We start from the raw sequence: 21,464 nt of genomic DNA, 5'->3' as shown, positions 1-21,464 counted from the left end.
ATATAGTACCGATTGGGTCTATAATTCTTCTTCTTCTACTGTTTGCTTGTTCAGGGACCAATGTCTCTTAAAATACTCTATGACAACTTCAGCAAACAGACTCCAGAAACCATTCCTTCCTCCAACGACGATCACCAGCCTACCATCGCCGCCTGGACCAGACAGCCAGCCTACCACTGCCTCCTGGACCCCGGTCACCATTGAAGATACCGCCACAATCATGAGGACCACTCACTCAGGAGCCCCCACGGGACCCTGTCCGCTGCACACCTTCCACAGAGCTGCTGTCACAATAGCACCCGAGCTACAATGCACCATCAACACCACCTTCAAATCAAGCACATTTCCCAACGACTGGAAATGCGCAGAAATCAAGCCCTTCCTCAAGAAACTCCCTGCAGACCCTACAGATCTGAAAAACTACTAACCCATCTCTCTCCTTCCCTTTGCGGCCAAAGTCACCGAGAAGATCGTCAACGCCCAGCTGGCAAACTTCATTGAAGAGAACGCCATCCTCAACCCTTCCCAATCTGGATTCCGCAGCAAGCACATCACAGAGTCTGCCCTCCTCGCCGCCACAGACAACATCTGCATGCTCCTCGATCAAGGCCACACCCTGGCCCTCATCTACTAGACATTTTTGCAGCCTTCAACACCATCTCCCATCACACTCTCACAGCCAGACTCCACGACGCCCTCGACTAGCTCAGCTCTTTCCTCACCGCCAGAACCCAAAGGATCAGACTCCTGCCCTTCCTCTCTGAACCCAGAGAGATCAACTGCGGAGTACCCCAAGGATCATCGCTCAGTCCCACGCTATTCAACATCTACATGGCCCTTCTCGCCTCCATCGTCAGACAGCATGGACTCAGCATAGTATCCTACACCGACGACACCCAGCTCATCCTCTTCCTCACAAAGGAACCCAACGCCACCAGACTCAGCTTCCAGGAAGGAATGAAAAACATCACATCCGGGATGAGCAGCAGCTGTCTGAAGCTTAACTTGGAGAGGACAGAAGTCCTTGTCCTGTGACCCACCCCCTCAGTTTGGGACAACACCTGGCGGCCCACCACACTCGGCAACCCCCACGGACTACACCCGGAACCTTGGCATCATACTTGACTTCTCCCTAACCATGACCCCACAGATCAACGCCGTCACCTCCACCTGCTTCAACACCATTCCCATCCTTCGTCGGACCTTCAGATAGATCCCCTGAATCCAGAAAGACCGTCACCCACGCACTCAAGCAGACTGGACTTCCGAAATGCCCTCTACACTAGAATCAACAAATCCCTGCTATGCAAATGCCAGGCCATCCAGAACACCGCAGCCAGACTCGTCCTCGGCATCCCAAAACATGATCACATACCCCAACACCTGCAAGACCTCCACTGGCTCTCCATCGAGAAAAGAGTAACTTTCAAACTACTCATCCACGCCTACAAATCACTCCACAACACCGGACCCAAATACCTCAACAAAAGAGTCTCCTTCCATGTACCCAAGAGAAAACGCCATTCTGCCCACCTCGCCCTAGCAGAAACTCAGCGCATCCGAAGAACCAGATTGGGTGGAAAAGCCTTCTCCTACATCACAGCAAAGGCCTGGAACGAGCTCCTGTTCAATATCAGACGCTCGCTCACTCACTCTGCACACCTTCGGGAAGACCTGGCTCTTCGGCTGACTCTGAGTTGCATCCTTCCAGCGCCCTCACTGGTGAGTAGCGTGCTTCACAATTCCCTGATTGATTGATTGGTCACATTTAAAGAGTTCAGTTTCTATCCATACATCCATTCTCGCTGACTTCTACTCACTACTACAAATTCTCATTTGTACTATTTGTTTCAAGAGCGATTCCAATTTAAGAACAGATGGACTAAACAATATGCCCATCATTTTCATGTTAGTGTTTTCTTACTATTTGCTGCTAATCACCCAGTTGTTCTTTTTTCTTTTAATAAAATATGATCCTACAAATTTATAATCTATATCGACCCCACATATAATCATAATCTATGTTAAAAACCTCTAATCTGCCACCCAGGGAAGCAGAAAGACTGTTGGGGCCATTTGGGGGGTGGGAGCTCGGCACAATATCTGGGCAGGCCACCCTCCCACCCCTTTTACTTACAAAAAAGCCCCCATGAGCCTCAGGGGCTTACTACTCCCCACCTCTCGGTTGGGGCAGATTGGAAGTAAAGACCCCCTGTCTGTCCTGGGGGGAGAGGAGGGGAGGAAGACTGTCTGGGTCATTTTGGGGTGGAGGCTCTTCCTGATGTCTGGGAAGGCCACTCCCACTCCGACATCATTAAGAAGAATCGCATTTGTGCCTACTGGGCTTCATCCCCCATTGAGGGTGCGACAGAATGAATGTAATGACCTTGTATTTATGCAGGAGCAGAAAGACGTTTGTGATGTAGCTTTGGAGCACTTGCACATTGCCAGGTGAGCCGCTCCCCCTTGTAGAACATTCCTTGATGTCTAGTGGGCTTTCTTCACCCGAAGGAGCAGATTGTTGGTAATGACCTCTGATCTGACCCCAGGAGCAGGAGAAAGTCTGTTGCCTTATTTAACGGGGTAGGAGTTTGGCTCGATTCCTGTGTGGACCACCTCCACCCCTTTGCATCATGAAAAGAAAATACTCCCTGGTGTCTAGCAGGCTTTCTGCCCCCCGGGGTTTGACTGGAGGTAAATAGCTCTTGTCTGCTCTGGGATGGGGGCTCAGCCCAATGTCCGGGAAGGCTCCCATGACAGCAAAAAAATTAAATCTTTCTAGGGTCTACTGGGCTTCCTGCCTCACAAGGAGCATATTGGATGTAAAGATCTAGTTGGTTTCTAGCCCATTGCCAAGAGGAGGGTGGGGCATCCCCACCAAATACACTCCCTGGAGGTGTAGTAGGGTTTCACTCTCCCCCCTCTCCTGTTGGGGGGAGCAGATTGGAAAGAAACACCTCCTATCTGCCCCCAAAAGGGAGCAGAAAGACTGCTGAGAGGATTTGGGCAAGATTAGAGATATTAAGAAAAACACCCTGGTGTCTAGTGGTCTTAATGCCCCATCCTGGGGGCAGATTGGAGGTGATTACCTTTAATCTGTCTCCCGGGGCTGGGCGAGAGGGGAGAGCATTAGCCCATTGCCAGCGGAGTCCACTCCCCTACCCAAATGTACTCCCTGAGGATATAGTGAGCTCTCTGCCCCAGACAGTTTGCGGGTTGGATGAAAACACCTCTTATCTTCTCCTGGAGGGGCAGAAAGGCATTTGGGGGTGATTTGGAGGAGATGGGGGCTAGGCCAGATGCCTGGACGGGCATCCCCCACCCATTTGTGTACAAACAAACCCAACCTTTGGTGTCTAGTGAGGCATAAACTCCAATCTGCCCCACATGCTAGACAGATATTTCGGGCTTAGGGTTACAGGGAGCATTAGCCTATTGTGTGTCTGGGATGTGCCCCAACTTTCTCTGCAATTATGTCAGCGCGCCATGCACAACGATTATCATCAGAGAAAACAACCTAGGTTGCTGGACAAGCTCTTTCTCCGCTCCAGAGGCTGAAATGAAAAAAATCAATCCTCTTGTGCTCACAACAGAGAGTTTTCCTGCCTCTGGTGCTAAGACGTGCTGGTGCCGTCATCAGCACCTGCACACTAGTGTTCAGGGTGGATCCAGCACGTCCTTAGCGTGCAAGAGGTTAAATCAAATATTTAATATAACATCATTTCCTATGGGATTTTATTTTAATTCCCTACCTCTATTATTTTCTATGGTGCGTGTCGCAGTACCCTGGGCTGGCCATGTGTGGTTCTGGACTTACCTCAGCTCTGAGCTGAAGTACTTGACTACTGCTTTTGGGTTCGTTTTGAACTATAGTGACTTTTGAAATGCAGGTTGTGAACAGCAATGGGCTTACTGTTTTGTAGGTGACTACAAATCTTTCTCATAACCCCTCCCATACCTTTCCTGAAACCCGCCCTTACTCCTCCCATAAACCCCTCTCTTTTAGCGGCAAGTATTCCCCCTTTTCCAGTCCCTTCCACATTTACACTAAAACGTATACTTCAACATGCAGACACTTTGCACCTGGTGGAGATTTCCACGACGAAAGAATTAGGCAAGGTGAAGACGAAAACAGTGCTTGCATGTTTCCATATAGCATTTTGTTGTACATTTGTAGAACTATAAAACAAACTACAAAATGCCGTTTGTGAATAGGGACCCAAGTCTCCATTTTTGCAGGTGTCTCTATTGAGTTAAATTGTTGATAACACCCTGAACAGCTGCATGTGTGTGTATCTTTAAAATTGTGGAAATCATTTCTTGTTCAAAGTCTGTGATTATTGTTGGGGGATAGTATTTGTTAGTTTGGGATTTTATTTCAGTTAATAGTTTGTGGTATGTTGCACTCGATAAAAGTACTTAGACCAATAGGATGTTTGTGTTGTGTGAAATTCTGTGTTTCCATGCGTCTCTGTTTTATTATCTAACATTTCAGTGGCAAAAATCCTGATTGTGATATGAGAGTAAATGCTGTATGACTAGCTTGAGACTTTTCTCTCACCAGTTGCCTACATAACAGCCCTCTGCTTTGGTTGCTTGGCAGCAGCATACGTAGGCCCAAAACCCAGAAACGTGCACACCTCGAGCCTATTACTAGGGTCCTAGACCCAAGTAGGGACTCTATACAAAACCCAGATTTCCTTTCCACGAAGATTGGTTTTTGTTCATGGGCATTGCACTGGAAAACTAGTAACCTGTTATCCACCACAGTGTGTCAAGGATCGCATAATTTGTCAGTGTTACGGTTTGACTTAAACGCTGTCTTCCTAATAGTTTGATCCGCCCCATAAAGCTTGCCTTGCCAGGTTGAAGCGCATCTTTTACTGCACTGATCATGTTGCAGGTGCTGCTTCACACTGTGCCTCATAGGACTGGGTCTCCTCAAGTATTGTTACGTAAACAGGGGGGTAGTAATGTGCTTAAAAACACAGGCTGAAGCATGAACATTTTACAAGAGATAATGTGTTTTATTTCATGATCTCCTTGTTTTTTCTTGTAGGATCAGTACATGTAAGCTCACTGAGTTATGCTGTACAGATCTCTCCTCTCTTCTGGGAACAAACTCCTCTCTCACAGTGCTGGAGCTGAGCAACAATAACCTGGGTGACTCCGGAGTGAGAGAGCTGTGTGCAGGACTGAATGACCCAACCTGCAAGATACACACCTTGGAGTAAGCAGCTGCTTCTCACCTGTATTATCTAATGTTTTAAAAAATGTATTAATAGTTATTTCAAATGACTCTAGTGGAACAACAATGGCTTATTAGAATGTCATATCTAAACCACATCAGAGAATAAGCTGTAACATTTTTCTTCTGTACCTTAAAATAGAAATAGTTAAGGAGGATGGCTAAGCTGTTGACCCTAATGGATGTGAAGCTCTGGAACCCTATTCCCCAATCCTGCAGGTTATGCAGCAATAATCATCCTGTAACTTAAATAAGGGGATTATAACTTGCCCCCCACCATGATTGCCTGGAAACATAGGACCTACTGGGAGCAGCCTCCTTGGTCTTCCTGGCTCCTCTGCAGATGGACGGGGCGAGTGCAGCCCAGCTCACCTCGAAGGCCCCTCCTGACAGGGGCCCCAGGTGAACCTAAGGCCGGTGATGTGGTACCCTCACTCTGCTCCCTCTCCTGGCCCTCTCTTGACAGCACACTGTTCAGCCCCACCTCCTGCCTGCACTCCACCCGCGTAGTGTTTGCATTGCTGTCCTACCTACCAGCCGCTGGTTGCGGCGTCCGCTCTGAGCGGGCAGCCCTGACCCAGTGGATGGGAGCTGCCATTTTGTATCGCTCCTTACGGGCAGTCACGTACCTTCCATTTGCTGGCCCACGTGAGGGTGCAGGGCTAGTTGGACAACACTGGCGTCTCGGCCACGGAGGCCTGTCCAGACATTTTTGGATTCCACCTGACTACTTTTCGACTGCGACCAGAGTGCTGCGACCACTCCTTATAAATATTCCTGCTTCTGGGCTACGTTATGGGGTAGACCAGCCTCGAGGACCATTCCCTGATCTTCCCGGTTGTCTCCTGGAGATTATCCCTTTGAAAGCACCTCCTCATTGGCTTCCTTCCTGCCCACTACTTCTCCAGGTGGGACATTTGCATTTTTAAAATAACCTTCACTACGTGGGGGAACAGGCTCAATCCCCCACAGCTTTGCCAGGCCTCCTTTGATTGCCCTGTGTCATACCTGCGATAGGGTCCCACCTTGCCACCAGGTGGATGACACCCCATTAAGCGCACTCGACAACATATGCTGACCACCTCTCCTGCTGCCCTTATTAAACATTGTGGCCCATCTATATATCCCACTGTGCGCCCACCATGGGTCTGGTGGACCCCAAACAACGGAGACTTTTAAACCTGCCAAAGCCACTGGCGAATCTGAGCCCTTATCAGATGCAGAAGATAGCAGTGATGCCACCCGACCCTCCTCTCCTCTGGAGGGAGTCGCAGCGATAGTGGCAGAGCTAAGGGCGGGTTTTGGTGCCATGGATGCCCACCTTGACAGCCTTATCTCCCAACTAGACCACTTTGGGGCGAATGTTTGGAGCTGCATGCTGACTGACTAAACGCAGTGGAGGAACTCATCTCCGGGGTTGAGGATTGCACATCCGGCGTAGTGTTCCACCTGGAAAAGATGGAACGCCTCCTATAATGAGGGTATGGAGGCCTTATCGCGTCAAAACAACATTCGAAAAACTGGTATTGCAGACACAACGAATATGGGATGCCCAGAACAGGCTGTAGAATCTCTCCTTACCGAGCTATTTGCCTCTGAACATTTTTACTCTACATTCATTATTGAGAGAGCACATCGGTCTTTTTGATGTCTGCCCCCTGCGGGGCACCACCCTGCCCTGTTGTGCCAAAGGTTCAAAATTATAGGGTCACCATACTCCGTCTGGCCCATGAACAGTCACCCTTGCAATATCAGAACACCACGATCTCTATTTACCCCAATTTCACACTGGTCATCCAGGAGGCCAGACGACAAGACATTGCTCCGCAAGTGGCTTCCATTATGGCATGCTGTACCCTGCCAGGCTCCGGGTGATGGTAGTCAACAAAGCCACATTTTTCTAATCCAAGGCCGGAATCCTATCCTTCTGCAGGCGGCTGGGTAAACTTTTCTCATATCGCGCTTCCCCAGGCGCGCCTTGACGGAACCACACATGTCTTCCAGTGGTGACTCGTTCAATCCCGGCTGACCGCATTTATGTCCAACTTGGCTCTTTGCACCACCGTTGGCAGCTGCCTTCATTTCTCCATTCATTCCATTCCCGAATTACATATTCCTGTTACATACCCTGATTCTATTAGACTAAATCTCAAACCGTATGTTTCAAAGCAGGCATTGACTTGTGTTGCGTTCCTCGCCTCCTAAGGAGTACTCCACGCCTTATGTTGGGTTCTTTGTTTGCATTTTTGTATTTTTCAGGATTCACTGGTTCCTTTATGTCTAGTGTGGGTAGGGGGTGGGAAACATGGGTTTATTTATTATGCGTTCTTTGTTTTCTTCCTTTATGTTTACTATTTTCGCTAGGCTGAACAGGACTAATCATGGCTTTATATGTGGACTTTGACAAGCATGGTAATCTTTTGTCTTCTGAATGGTAGTAAGTAACAATGAGCAAGTTGATCTTGCTTTCCTCACCTGGAATATTTGAGGTCTCATTAACCCTCGCACGGGTGAGCGGGAGTTGTCATATTTGAATCGACACAGAAAAACAGTGTCTTTTCTACAAGTAACACATATTTCCCCCTAACCCTCTCCCTCCTGTGCTGCCTCATGGGTGGAACTCACTTCTCCAATTACAGCTCATATTTCCGCGATGTGAGTATGCGTATTCATAGGAGCGTTCTTTGCTGACACTCAGGGCCATTACATATGAGTCACAGGCACTCTACTGGGGAGGAGAGTTCTACTGCTGAATGCATTATAAAACAACAAATGTATCAAACACAAACATGCATTATCCCAAACAAACTGCTCCCTATTATTGGGCTTTTGTGAGCCCTCACACTCTTGGACCCCAATGCAACTATCCCTGCTGCACTAGTGATAACCACACTCCTGAGTAGCAGGCTATCTCCTCTGCATCTTTTACCTCTTACCGACCATGACGGACCATCACCTCGGTCCTAATGTTAGAAAGGAAAATAAGCTCCCATCCCCCTTTTTAAAGGTAGACAGTCATAATTGTGATGCTGTGGGCCCCTCAAATCCCTGGGCCCCAGTCCTGCTGCATCTGCTTCCGTAATGATAACCAGCAGTGGCCACTTAGACACCTGGCAGCAGTGCCGTCTTCCCTAATGAATGGCCCTTTAAAAAAAAGAAAAGACCACTTATATTTTCCTCTTTGGGTTATCTCTCTGAAGAAGCTGTCTCTGGTCATTTGTAAACATAAAAATGAATGACTCCCCATACAGTGGTCCCTATTCTGGGCCTTCTCTTTGACAATATCTATGATTCTTGCTCCTTTCCTCGGTCTCCTAGACCATTACTGTGAGGCCCCGGGGATCAAGAGGATTCGGGCTCTGCATCTGAATGCAACCCTGATGGTCCTCTACCTGTCACCCCATGGTCTCCGCTTCCACACAAAAAATCTGCCCCATAATGGTTAATTGAGGTGCTACTGCCTGAAGGAGACTGGTGTGTTGGTAGTGTAGAAAGTTAAAAAAGAACCCAGCCTTCTTACCAGCTGTTAATTGATTGAGTCACTTAAAGCCAGGGCCACAGGAACTATGAGTTTCTGCAGCAGCCGCGGGTTCGACATAATTATCAGTTTACCGCATTTGCTATGTGATCCATAATCTGCTGCGCTCTGCTTAAAGCTTCATGGTGGCAAAGATGTATTCTTTTTGAGATGTAATGTAGGGGTGTTATCAGCTGAGATCTGGAATAAAGGAGACACAACAGTGTATGCATTACACACAGTTTGATTACTTATTACTAAAAAGTATATTTTGTAAGAACTGGTTTTATCTCAATCGATGCATCTTTTTTCAGCAGCCTCACTTAGACTATGTAAATACTATTTTAAAATAATGGCTTACATATTCACAGTGCTTTCTGCCACCGGCTGGGACCTTATAGCACAATAAACAGGGCCATTTGAATTATGTGGGAGGAGAAGCCACAATTATGCAGCAGGGTTGACTAAATTATGCAGCAAGCAAAGGCAAATTATGCGGCATAATGCTGTATATTTTGTGATAGTATTACTAGATTATTTTGTAATTTTTACGCTTGTTAATACTGTGCTGGCATATAGTGCCCCTCATAAGTACAAAATTAACACCCACATATAGCAATAGGCAACAGAAAGTGACCAGTCAACCTTTACAAAGCGCCTTCCACTGTAGGGTAACATGTGCTGCTGCATTTTTAGTAACTTTCAAACCGTTTGAGCTAGAAACAATTTTTTGTGTTAAAATCTGCAAATTATGCAGCAGATGATGGATTATGTGGCAAATGCGGGAAATCCAGAACTATGCGCAAAACGCCCAAACCGCAAAACTGCATAATTCAAGTGACCCTGACTATAAATACAAAGGTCACTTTTCCTCTGCACCAACTAGGTTTCAATTATGTGTCACTCAGCTTTAATACGCACAGACTTCTTCAGTGATGGTAGTTGCTAGCTGAGGTTTCATAACCCAAAAGACTACAATGATCATCGGTTAGTTTATCCTGCATTTATTTTTCAATTAAACTGTTGTGCATTATTTTATACACACTTGCATGACTTAAAACACAAATCACTTAGCCTTTTTTATTTTAGTTCAAGCCTCGGCAGCGCATGCACTGCTCTGCGTGCCATGCTGTGTTAAGTTAGGGATTTGAAGCTCCGCCCACTCTCCGCTCTTATTTTTCAAAAGCTTGTGTCCTTGTCCTTTGTAAATGCTGGTTTCTGAGTCCTTAATCGCCTTGTTAGTTGCTCCTTAGTACTGCTGTGTCTTCATTTGAAACCTCCCATGGCGACTGGCCCTCTTACTTCTGTTGGGACACAGTATGTTTTATTTGGTCTGTAAGCACTATTTTCTTTAATGGGTTTTGCCCTGCTGCAGGTAGATCTGGGCGGTAAATTTTGTTCTGCTCGCGGAAATTGCAATAATTTGACATTTTCGCGTTCCGCGGAGAGTGCAAAAATGTCAAAACTTTCGCAATCTGCCGCGAAAGAGCAGTTTTTTCTTGCTCGCGCTTTAAAAATGTGTCCTTGCGCGCGTGGTAGCGACTTACAGCTACCTGCGTTCGCCGACGAGTTTTCCTATCCGTTTGCGTGCACCATGAGATGTTGGATTGTTGGTAGCCGGTCGCGCTATCCCGCGCGAGTTTGCGATCGCGGACACGTTATTCGAGACCCCAAACTGGAAATAAGCATCGCGAGCGGGCGGGACAAGTGAAAACAAAATGGCGACCGCACGTGTAAGTTGGCAAGACATTTTTCAACACGATCACGCAGAAAATATAGCGAACAGGCGGGAAAAAAAACTTCTGCGTCTTCGCGATATTTCCGCGTGTTTGCGGAGATTTTTAACATTTTCGCGATAGCTTGCGAAAGTGAATTTCGCAAATTCCACCCACCCTTAGCTGCAGGCCCCAAGTGCTTTCCTTATATTCAGCACACCATGCATTCCAAGCTGCCGGGACAATTACCCATTGTTTGCATAGGCGAGGGGTCACGTGTGATCGCTTCCGGGCCACACCACTTACTTAAAGTTGTGCTCTGAAGTCTGTGTGCTTGTTGTGTGAGGAGCCGTCAAGTCACGTCAGGAAACAAGCATTTGCAAGGCAATAGGTCTTGTAATTACGCGAGTTTGAGCTATTGGCATTGTAAATGACAATGCCTTTTATTTATGTTTTGGTTTTTAAAACATAAGTAAAAGGCAATGTCATTTACAATGCTAATAGCTTAAACTCTCGTAAAAGCGAGACCTATCGCATTGCAAATGGTTGTATTAAACACAGTGAAAACACTTACTTGGCACTCAGAATCAACACGTTTATCACATGCGTGTCTGGTGTCTGTTCGCACCTCTTGCAGAGTGTTTGCCTCCTTCATTGTCTGAAGGTCTCAGTTAACGCGAGGCTACCAGCTCTCCAGATAATGGCGCGTCCTGGGCATGCAACAGACTACACCTTTCGAAGACCAGAGGGATGGTAAACCATTGTCGGCTCGTTATCACTAAACCTGTCAAATAAACAATCACTTACCCATATATTATGGTTTCTTTTCTCGTGGAAAACAGAGGTATCTGTTTACTCATTCTGAGCCCGAGAACAAGAGTACAAGGAGCAGTTCCATTGCTTTCCACCCCAATTCCAGCCATATTAAAACCAAGTCCATCTCAATAGTCAAAAACACAGAAGTAAGAGAGGTGTGTTAATGTTATTTGATTTTTGTCCTAATGGATGTAGGAAGCCTTCCCCTCCACCCCAAAATACATTGCAGTAACAGCAGCAAAACCTACGATCACAAAAGTATGGTCTATAGATGGAGTTAGGCATGCAGAGCCATACAGGGGTGGCTGGTGACATTTGAAAATGGTGAGGCATAAATACTGCACTGAGGCGAGCGAGGTTATCGAGCAAGCCCAAACTACCTACAGGGGCAAATGAAATGAAAAAAAAAGTGGGCAAATGGTGCATTCTCAAGAAAATTTGCGGAAGAGGTGGCTTGGCGAACACATCTCTGGGAGTAGTTAGACAAGTCTCTTTGCACTTGCACAGATACATCACTCTCCCTGCATTCACATAGGCACACTACTCACCCTGCACTCATAGAACCATTACTCACCCTTCCCTGACACATCACTAAGCCTGCATTCACCCATCCACATCACTCATACAGGCACACTGCTCCTCCTGCACTCACACAGACACCACTCACCCTTCGCTGAACTGCACTGAAAGATGCACATTGTTTCGGTCTTCCAGCACTCACAAAAGTAGACTGCTCACCCTGCACTCAGAAGGGCACACCACTCATCCAGTGTACCCTGTGCTGGCCATAAATGCATGTACATCAAAAACAACAACCAAAACAGACATTCGGCTTTTGACACTGCTAAGAAGTGAAGTGCCTTACACACCACTTATAATGATGAAAAGCGTGTCAAAATCTACACTCTTGGAACTGCGCGCACTCTTTGAAAACAACTGGAGCCATCTGGCTGCGCCACGGACCCTAAAGCTGTCAGTGAACAGCGGAGAAAGGGGAAAAAGAAACCTAAGAGAGAAAGTGTCATTCTGAGGTGCACAAATGGCAGCCCTGCGGCGCCAGCACCATATATGCGCGTCTGCTGTCCACTCGCTCCTAGCCATACCCCATGGCCGTCAGGAAAGTCACTATGAGGCAGAAGCACGGAGACACGGTGAGGGGCTTATATCCGAACATCCAGCCAAACATGCCAAGAATGCTAACACCTGTGAAGTTAGCCTTCAGCCTTGTGCATGTACACGCCAATGCATGAACCCTATAACCACGCTACTGGGAGCCTATTGACCTAACCGCCTCTAAAAGCACACATCATTCGCCGAAACCCATTAAACGAGCCAAAGACCTCCGGAGTAACCACAGAACAGCAGAGCTCCCTGGCAAATGCAAACGCAACAATGTCAATGTAAACACACCCAATGCGATTTAAGTAATGAGAGCGGCCTCCTGAAATTTGACACGTCACAGAAGGGAACCTTCTACCCTGAGCCTTGGCCTACAGTTTTCATTGCAGTCGGGGCTCAACTCGCTGAGTTACCTCGCGTAATAATTATTCTTTTCTTTCTCACCTCAAGACACAAAAATAAAGTCTTCATGTTAGTTTTACAAAATGAGCCTAAGGGATCACAGCACAAAATAAAATAACTGAGCATAGCAATAAACTAAAATCCCGAGACATTGGAGGAAAGTTCTCGGAGGGTGTTAGCCGAACATATTACCTCAAAGGCCATTAACAAATCAGATGTTTTAACTTACACAGTCGGGCTTGCGGGGTGGGGGGAGATGTTCGCACGGCGGTGGGTGGCAGCCTGAAGGGCATTAAAATAAATATATACAAAGGAAAACTTACCTCAGCCAGTCCGCGCCACCTCTGCTGCTCCCCTGCCTTGGCGCCTTCACGAACGGGCCGGCCCTGGAGTGGAGTGGCAGCCTCTCCCAGCCAATCCTGGCGCTGCCAGCAGCGCCAGGCATGGCAAAGGGCACAGCTAATTTTCACCCGAAGCACGCCCATTAGGTCCCCGAAGGGCTCTTAATGGGCATGCGCAAACAAGGAAAAACACAAGTGCGCATGAGTGGGCACGGTGCAAAAATGTGCCCTCCATCCCCACTCATGCGCACTTGTGTTGCTGCTGGTGACAATCACGTCAATCAACATGACGCCAGACCACCCACCCCCTTCAGTCTCTGAAGGGGGTGGGCAGTCCGACGTCATGATGACTGATATGATTGTCAGTTCTCCCTCCCTCGACGACTTTGAACTTAAGTAAACTGATTCAGTTTACTAAAGTTCAAACGACGAGGGAGCTGTGGGCGGGGGGGCTATGCCCCCACGCCCCAATGGACGCACCGCGGCTGGAGCCATGTACACCCTGTGGGGAGGGGCGGTAGTTTAAACTAGCTCAATAGGTCCCCAAAGACATTTAGGATAAAAGAGTTAAAAGGTGTATGTTTACTCTTTTCTGGAATAGTGCATTTATTGAACGAAACACGTTTTGGCACAGATGGTATGGGTAGCTATAAAAACGCACATCCAGTTCATTCTTTAACAGGCATTTGCAATGCAATAGGTCTCGCATTTTTAAAGTTCTGACCTATTGATATTGTAAATAACAATCTTAGGTATTGTCATTTACAATGCCAATAGCTCAAAATCTCGAATGCGAGACCTTTGCATGGCAAATGCTTGTCTTTAAATTAACCTCTTTGACCCTGCCAGCAAACTCACGGACCCCTCCCCACCCCCGGGCACTCCAAATAAATTAAGACAGCCTGGAAATGCAGAAAATAAACATCACTGCACTTCCAGGCCATATTCATTTGCATATAATTGCAGACGTGTTCGCGCCCTCCTGGGAACCCATCTACGCACCCCCCCAGGGCGGCGCGCTCCACAGTTTGAAGACCTCTGCCTTAGATCCACCTGGTATAACCAGCATACTGCTTTTTCAGTTTTTTATAGATTTTCCCCGGATGTACCAGTCGTGGTTGCCCTTCTCAAAGAAGGCCTTTGATTCCTTGGAGTTGCCTTTCCTCTATGCTACTCTACAGAGACTCGGCCTCCCTCCACAATTCATTGCATAACTGTGAGAAGTTGGCCTGATATGTAGTGTTTCCAATTCTGGAACCACTTAGTATCAGTCCAAACAAACCCCAAAGATGTCTGGTTGTAAGTCAACCTTGTTAGACAAGCTATCCTAGTGGTAGCATGGACTAAGCAGCCTTAAAGGCTTAACTTAAGAGGTCGTGTTAAGCGAGCTGTTTTACCACATACAATCCTGTAATCAAATGAAAGGACACCACACAAGTATATATTATAAAAATATATGTATTTATTTCTAAATTACTCCCCAGTACTCTTTATGAGGAAAGGGGCACAAGCGTTAAATCAAAAAGCACTGTTAAACATATAAAGTTGGCACAATTATGGATGAGGGCGGGGGGCCACTCAGACCATATACTAAAAAAATGGTATAAGTAACACTTATCGAACAATGGTTAGGCCTAGGGCCTAGAGATTCGCTGGGAGCAGTCAGGACTAGCAATGATGAAGTCGGGAGTAGCCCACAGGAGACGGGTGCAGCACGGAAAGTGCGGCGCGCACCAATGCACTGTCAATGGTGCGTAAAAGTCAGTTAAAGTGAATTAAAAGATACTTCCGCTGAACCTAGGAACACAAAACTTTAGACACAGACCCTAGAGGTGTGTACCAGTGTAAGGACACCGGCGTTGCAAAGTTACCTCACCCACAGGCCGTGGGTGCACAGGGTCGAAGTGGCGTCGGGTTCTGGCACGCAGGTTCTTGGTGCTTGGAGCTGTTGCAGCTGCAGGCGCTGTGAAGCAGAAGTGTCCGGTGCGATCCAAGGGTGGATCGAAGTAGAAAAGTACCTGAAAGCAGAGGGGACAGAGTCTGGGTCACTCAGCAGTGACCAGGGTGGAACCAGGACGGAACCAGGCAATGTCGGGCGCAATCAGGCGGTTGTCGATAGGCTTCTCTCCGCTGTCACGTGGGCTCTGGGGCATCTGCGACGTCCAGGAGCAGGTCACGATCTGTCCCACGTAGGCTCTCGCCGTCAGCACCGTCGGCTTCAAGATTGCAGCAAACAGCACTTGGCAAAAGCAATCCACGCGGAACCGGGAGATTGCTTATCACTCGAACCAGGAGGGTCAGAGTGGGGGCTCCTTTTCACAGGAGCTGGTGCAGATCTGGAGCAACCAGAAAAGCGAGTCGTATTTCAAGTTTCGTCGGCACAGGGGCCACAAGCCAGCTGGCAAGTGACCGGGCCAACGCGTCGAGCGCACACAAGCAGAAGGGCCCCACGCAGCACTCGTCGAGTGTGGAGGGGTGAGCTTTGGTGCAAGTGGAGCTCGGGGCTGGGGCTTCTCAAACCCCGGTGCACAGCTTCGAGGATCACTCGTGGGCTGCACGGTCAGCGTCTCGTGGCCTTTTCAAGATGGCGTGCCCCACGCTTCCGGTCGCCTCCACGGGTCTCAGCTCTGCAGGGACTGTGGATCGGGCAGGTAGAAGGCAGGCAAGCTTGATCTCGTCGATCTCTGTCGCTCGAGTTCCGGCGGGAACTGCAACAAAGCAAGGGTCGAGGGCTGGATGGTACCTGTTTGCACAGGGTGGTCACTCCTTGACCACAAGGGAGATTCTTCAGTCTTCTCACGTCGTGTAGAAAGTCGAAGGGTCCAGATTTCGTTTCTTATGTTTCTTCAGGATGATCTGAGGTCCGTTGGGACTGCTCCCCCTCTTATTCGAATCTAGGGGGTTGGACATCCTGCTAGGTCCCCTCCTATGGGTGGGACCCAGGAAGGGGGTGGTTACACCCCTCTCCTTTGATCCTGGCCGCGCTGGGACAGGGGCTGGGAGGCCCCAGAACCGGTTTGGCCGGATCCTGCCAGGGGCAGCCTTGTGCTCCCCAGGCAGTGTCTGGTTTCATTGAAACCTCCCTACTCCAATCCACTATCTCCTGTCTGGGGTGGTTTGACACCGCCCTGTGACAGGAAACTCTTTGTCCAGGCCTCCTCTGCCGGGTTTCGGTCAGCAGCAGGAGGCCAGACCCGTGTCTGTGGCAGGGGCATCCATTTTGTGGATCTGAGGCTCATTTTAAATCAACCGCGTTTCAGTAAAGTAACATGTCTTCTCCCTCTAGAAGGGTGGAATGCTACCCCCGTCGCCAGAACTGGCGAGGGGGTAGTATTCCAATTCGTATGACACCTTACCCGACATGTTTTGATAAAGCCAAACCAAAGTTGCTATATAACCGCGAGGATTATAAGGCGCTTAAGAGTATATGGTATGGCATTATCCCGGATCAGCTTAGGGAGTTGTTCCCGACAGTTGCAGACAGGCTCAGCTCATGCCAGAGCACCATCTCACATAAAACCACGCACTCTGCCTCCAGGATTGATGAGGCCTTCCATAGGAGTGGCTTACAGGCTATATATGTGTCCAGATATAGGTTTAGATATAGGTATACTATATCTAAGCAAGGGGTGATTACACCCACTTGCCCCAGCTGAGTGTTCAGCCAGTTGTGTCAATTTAAGAACCAGCCAGGGGTGGCAAAAGCTATGCTTCAGCCCCTGGTAGGCCTTGGTGGCACCTATGCCCTGAGCACCTATAGTGCATGGTACAGGGGCTGACAAGGAGTCCATTTCCAATTGTGGTATGTACCTATAGCACATGTATCATAAATTTAGAGAGAGAACAGCAGGCTCGGGGTCTGATTAGCAGGCCCACAGCCTCAGTAAGTCGAAAACCAGTGAAGCAAAAAGCAAAAATTGGGGTGACCATAGGATAGCAGACCCTACTCTCCTACATAACCCCCCCCCCCAAACGCAGGGACATTAAACTTAACCTTGACCAGATAAGTCTTCATGTTCTAAGTGGAAGTACCTGGAGAGACCATCTGCATTACCATGGTCAGTCCCTGGGCGGTGCTCCACTGTAAAGTCCATCCCCTGTAGGGAAATGGACCACCTGAGCAGTTTGGGATTTTCACCCTTCATCTGATTTAGCCACAAGAGGGGCTTGTGGTCTGTCTGAATTAGGAAGTGAGTACCAAACAAGTATGTGCTCAACTTCTTCAGGGCCCAAACCACAGCAAAGGCCTCCCTCTCAATAGCTGACCAACATTTCTCCCTGGGGGTCAGCCTTCTGCTAATAAAAGCAATGGGCTGGTCTTGACCATCTTGATTAAGTTGTGAAAGCACAGCTCCCACCCCCAACTCAGAAGCATCTGTCTGTACAATGAACTGTTTGGAGTAGCCAGGACTCTTCAGGATAGGTGCAGAGCACATGGCCTTCTTCAGGTCATCAAATGCCTTTTGACAGCTAACTGTCCACTGAACCTTTTTGGGCATCTTCTTGGATGTCAAGTCATTCAATGGTGTCACAATGGACCCATAGTTCTTTACAAATTTTCTGTAGTACCCAGTCAGGCCCAAGAAGGCTCTGACTTGTGTCTGGGTAGTTGGAGGAGCCCAGTCCTGTATGGTCTGGATCTTGCTCTCCAGTGGTTGAACTTGACCCCCACCTACTAGGTGGCCCAAGTACACAACCTTGCTCTGCCCTATCTGGCACTTAGTAGCCTTGATAGTCAGGCCTGCCTTTTGCAGGGCCTCCAGAACCTTCTTCAGGTGGATCAGGTGATCCTCCCAGGTGGAGCTAAAGACAGCAATATCATCTAGATATGCTGCACAAAAGTCATCCAGCCCAGCAAGGACTTGGTTCACCAACCTTTGGAAAGTGGCAGGTGCATTCTTCAAGCCAAAGGGCATTACCACAAACTGATAATGCCCACTAGGGGTAGAGAATGCTGTTTTGGCTTTTGACTCTTCAGCTAACCTGATTTGCCAGTAGCCAGCTGTCAAATCAAATGTGCTCAGAAACTTGGCAGAAGCCAATTTATCAATGAGCTCATCTGCTCTTGGAATGGGATGAGCATCTGTCCTAGTGACAGCATTGAGACCTCTGTAGTCCACACAAAACCTCATTTCTCTCTTTCCATCTTTGGTATGAGGTTTTGGCACAAGGACCACTGGGCTAGCCCATGGGCTCTCTGATGGCTCAATCACTCCAAGCTCCAACATCTTTTGCACCTCAGCCTTTATACAATCCCTGACATGGTCAGGTTGCCTGTAGATCTTATTCTTCACAGGCAGATTGTCACCAGTGTCCACCTCATGGGTGCACCAGTTAGTCTGGCTGGGTGTGAGTGAAAACAATTGTCTGTGGGCCTGCAACACCTGTCTGCAGTCCACCTGTTGCTGCTCAGTGAGGCTGCCTGCCAAGGCTACTCCATCAACTGAACCATCATCAGGGTTCTGGGAAAGCAGGTCTGGGAGAGGGTCACTCTCTTCCTCCTGTTCCCCATCTGTGGCCATGAGGAGACTCATGTCCTCCCTGTCAACAAATGCTTTCAAACGATTGACATGGAGCACCCTGCCAAAGTCAACCAAGTAGGTGACTTCTCCCTTCTTTTCAATGATAGGGTAGGGTCCAGTCCATTGGTCCTGGAGAGCTGCTGGCCCCACTGGGTCCAACACCCACACCTTCTGCCCTGGCTGGTACTCAACCAGAACAGCCTTTTGGTCATGCCAGGCTTTCTGTAATTCCTGACTTGCCTCAAGGTTTTTGGATGCTCTCTCCATGTATTCAGCCATCCTGGAGCGGAGACCAAGTACATAGTCCACAATGTCTAGTTTAGGCTTTTTGAGAGGTAACTCCCATCCTTCCTTCACCAAACTCAATGGACCTCTTACAGGGTGGCCAAACAAAAGTTCAAAAGGGCTGTAGCCAACCCCCTTCTGTGGGACCTCTCTGTAAGCAAAGAGCAAGCAGGGTAAAAGGATGTCCCATTTCCGCCTAAGCTTCTCTGGTAACCCTTTTATCATTCCCTTTAGGGTCTTGTTGAATCTTTCCACAAGCCCATTGCACTGTGGATGGTAGGGTGTGGTAAACTTATAGTTTACTCCACACTCTTTCCACATTGCTTTTAAGTATCCAGACATAAAGTTAGTACCTCTGTCTGAAAGAACCTCCTTTGGAAAGCCCACTCTTGAGAAAACTGCAATGAGGGCTTTTGCCACCACAGGAGCTGTGGTGGTCCTCAGGGGAATTGCCTCTGGATACCTGGTGGCATGATCCACTACCACCAGTATAAATCTGTGCCCAGATGCTGTTGGAGGATCCATGGGACCCACAATGTCTATTCCAACTCTTTCAAAGGGTACCCCCACCACAGGTAGTGGTATCAGGGGGGCCTTTGTTGTGCCACCTGACTTACCACTGGCTTGGCAAGTGACACAGGAGCGACAAAACTCCTTGACATTTTCTGACATGTGAGGCCAGTGAAAGTGTGGAACAAGCCTGTCCCAAGTCTTATTCTGGCCTAGGTGTCCTGCAAGGGGAATATCATGGGCCAAGGTAAGAAGAAAGCCCCTAAACTTCAAAGGTATAACCAACCTCCTGGCTGTGCCAGGCTTGGGGTCTCTAGCCTCTGAATAAAGGAGTCCTTCATCCCAATACACTTTATGGGTACCTTGAGCATTCCCTGCAGCCTCAGCAGCAGCTTGCTGTCTGAGGGGTTCAAGTGAAGGGCAATCTAATTGAGCCTGCCCCAGGTCTGCCCTTGAGGGTCCCCCTGTCCCCAGAAACTCAACCTGATCAGGTTCAAGCTCCTCAGAGACAGTCTCCTCTTGGACTGCAGAATCAGTTTCCTGTGAAACTTGATCCTCAACCTGGGGCAAGTGGGAAGGCACAGCCTTAACCCTCTTGCTCCTCCTCTTGGGTTGTGGTTGGTCTATTGTTTCAAGATCCACCACTGGTTCAGGAAGGCACTTCTTAGCCTGAGACCTTGTCACTGCAAGGACATGAGCTGAAATCCCTAGCATTTCTGCATGAGTCCTGTACTCCACTTCTGACCAAACTGAGCTTTCAAGATCATTGCCTAATAGACAGTCTACTGGGAGGTCTGCACTCACAACAACTTTCTTTAGGCCATCTACCCCTCCCCAGGAGAAGTTCACAACAGCCACACTATGGGAAGTAGTGGAGTTGCTTGCATTGGTCACTAGGTAACTTTCACCTAGTACAATCTGTCCAGGGTCCACAAAGCCAGGTGTCACCATTGTGACACTGGCACAAGTGTCCCTGTAGGCCTGAGCCAGTTTCTCATTGATTAAGGGAGTCTGCCTATATTTGCCCAGGTTACTGGGGCTTACTGCAGTGGGCAAAGACAAGTCCACATCATATACGAGAACTGCCTGTGTGGGGATTCTGACTAGGCCAGATTCCACCTCAGTACCCAGGGTCAACCCTACTAAACCCTTTGGCTGTGTACCACCACTGTTAACTGTACTAGGGGGTGCAGGTGCTTTAGGAGCTGCAGTGGTGGGGACTGGATTTTTCTTAGTGCATTCACTGCCCCAGTGTGAAACTGATTTGCAGGTATTACACCAAGGTTTCTTTGGGCCATCATTCTTCTTTTTCTTGTTTCCATTTTGGGAACCCCCCTCCTTATTACTAGTTTGGGGGCCTGAAGACTTCTGGTCCTTTTCTTTATCTTTCTGATTCCCACCCTTCTGGTCTGTTTTCTTCTGGTCACCTTGGTTCTGGTTTTTCTGCTTAATCCTTGTTCTGACCCATTTGTCTGCCTTCTTTCCCAATTCTTGGGGAGAGGTCAAATCAGAGTCAACAAGGTATTGATGCAACAGCTGGTTCTGACAGTTATTAAGGATCTGTTCTCTCATCATAAGATTGTACAATCCTGTATAGTCTGAAACTTTACTTCCCTGCAGCCAACCCTCCAGAGCCTTAGTGGCACAATCTACAAAATCAGTCCAGTCCTGAGTCTGTGCTTTTTGGGTGTCTCTGAACAACAACCTGTATTGCTCAGTGGTTAGGCCAAACCCTTCAATAAGAGCACTCTTCAGAACAGAGTAGTTTTTGGCATCCTCAGGTCTAACAGTGAGGAGCCTGTCCCTCCCTTTCTCAGAAAAGGAGTACCATAAAATTGCTGCCCACTGATCCTCAGGGACCTGCTGTACCATGCAGGCCCTCTCAAGAGCAGTCATCCATTTGTGGATATCATCCCCTTCCTTGTAGGGGGGCACAATTTTTGTCAGGTTTCTATTGTCATAGGCCCTGTCTTTTTCTTTAGGAACTTT

The 21,464-nt window shown here is 48.2% G+C and overlaps 1 protein-coding gene across 1 annotated transcript in view; it reads left to right on the top strand.

Annotated features, from left to right (window-relative positions):
- LOC147740871 (NACHT, LRR and PYD domains-containing protein 3-like) overlaps positions 1 to 21,464 on the top strand; it is a 237,581-nt gene that overhangs the window by 104,857 nt on the left and 111,260 nt on the right. The window contains exon 7 of the mRNA XM_086952174.1: positions 5,060 to 5,230. Coding sequence (XP_086808300.1) covers positions 5,060 to 5,230 — 171 coding nt within the window. The remainder of the gene's footprint in view (positions 1 to 5,059; positions 5,231 to 21,464) is intronic.

Source organism: Lissotriton vulgaris, chromosome 1_1 (assembly GCF_964263255.1).
Source record: "Lissotriton vulgaris chromosome 1_1, aLisVul1.2, whole genome shotgun sequence".
Taxonomy (NCBI): domain Eukaryota; kingdom Metazoa; phylum Chordata; class Amphibia; order Caudata; family Salamandridae; genus Lissotriton; species Lissotriton vulgaris.
Note: the sequence above shows the minus strand (reverse complement) of the source record. Positions and strands in the feature narration are given on the sequence as shown.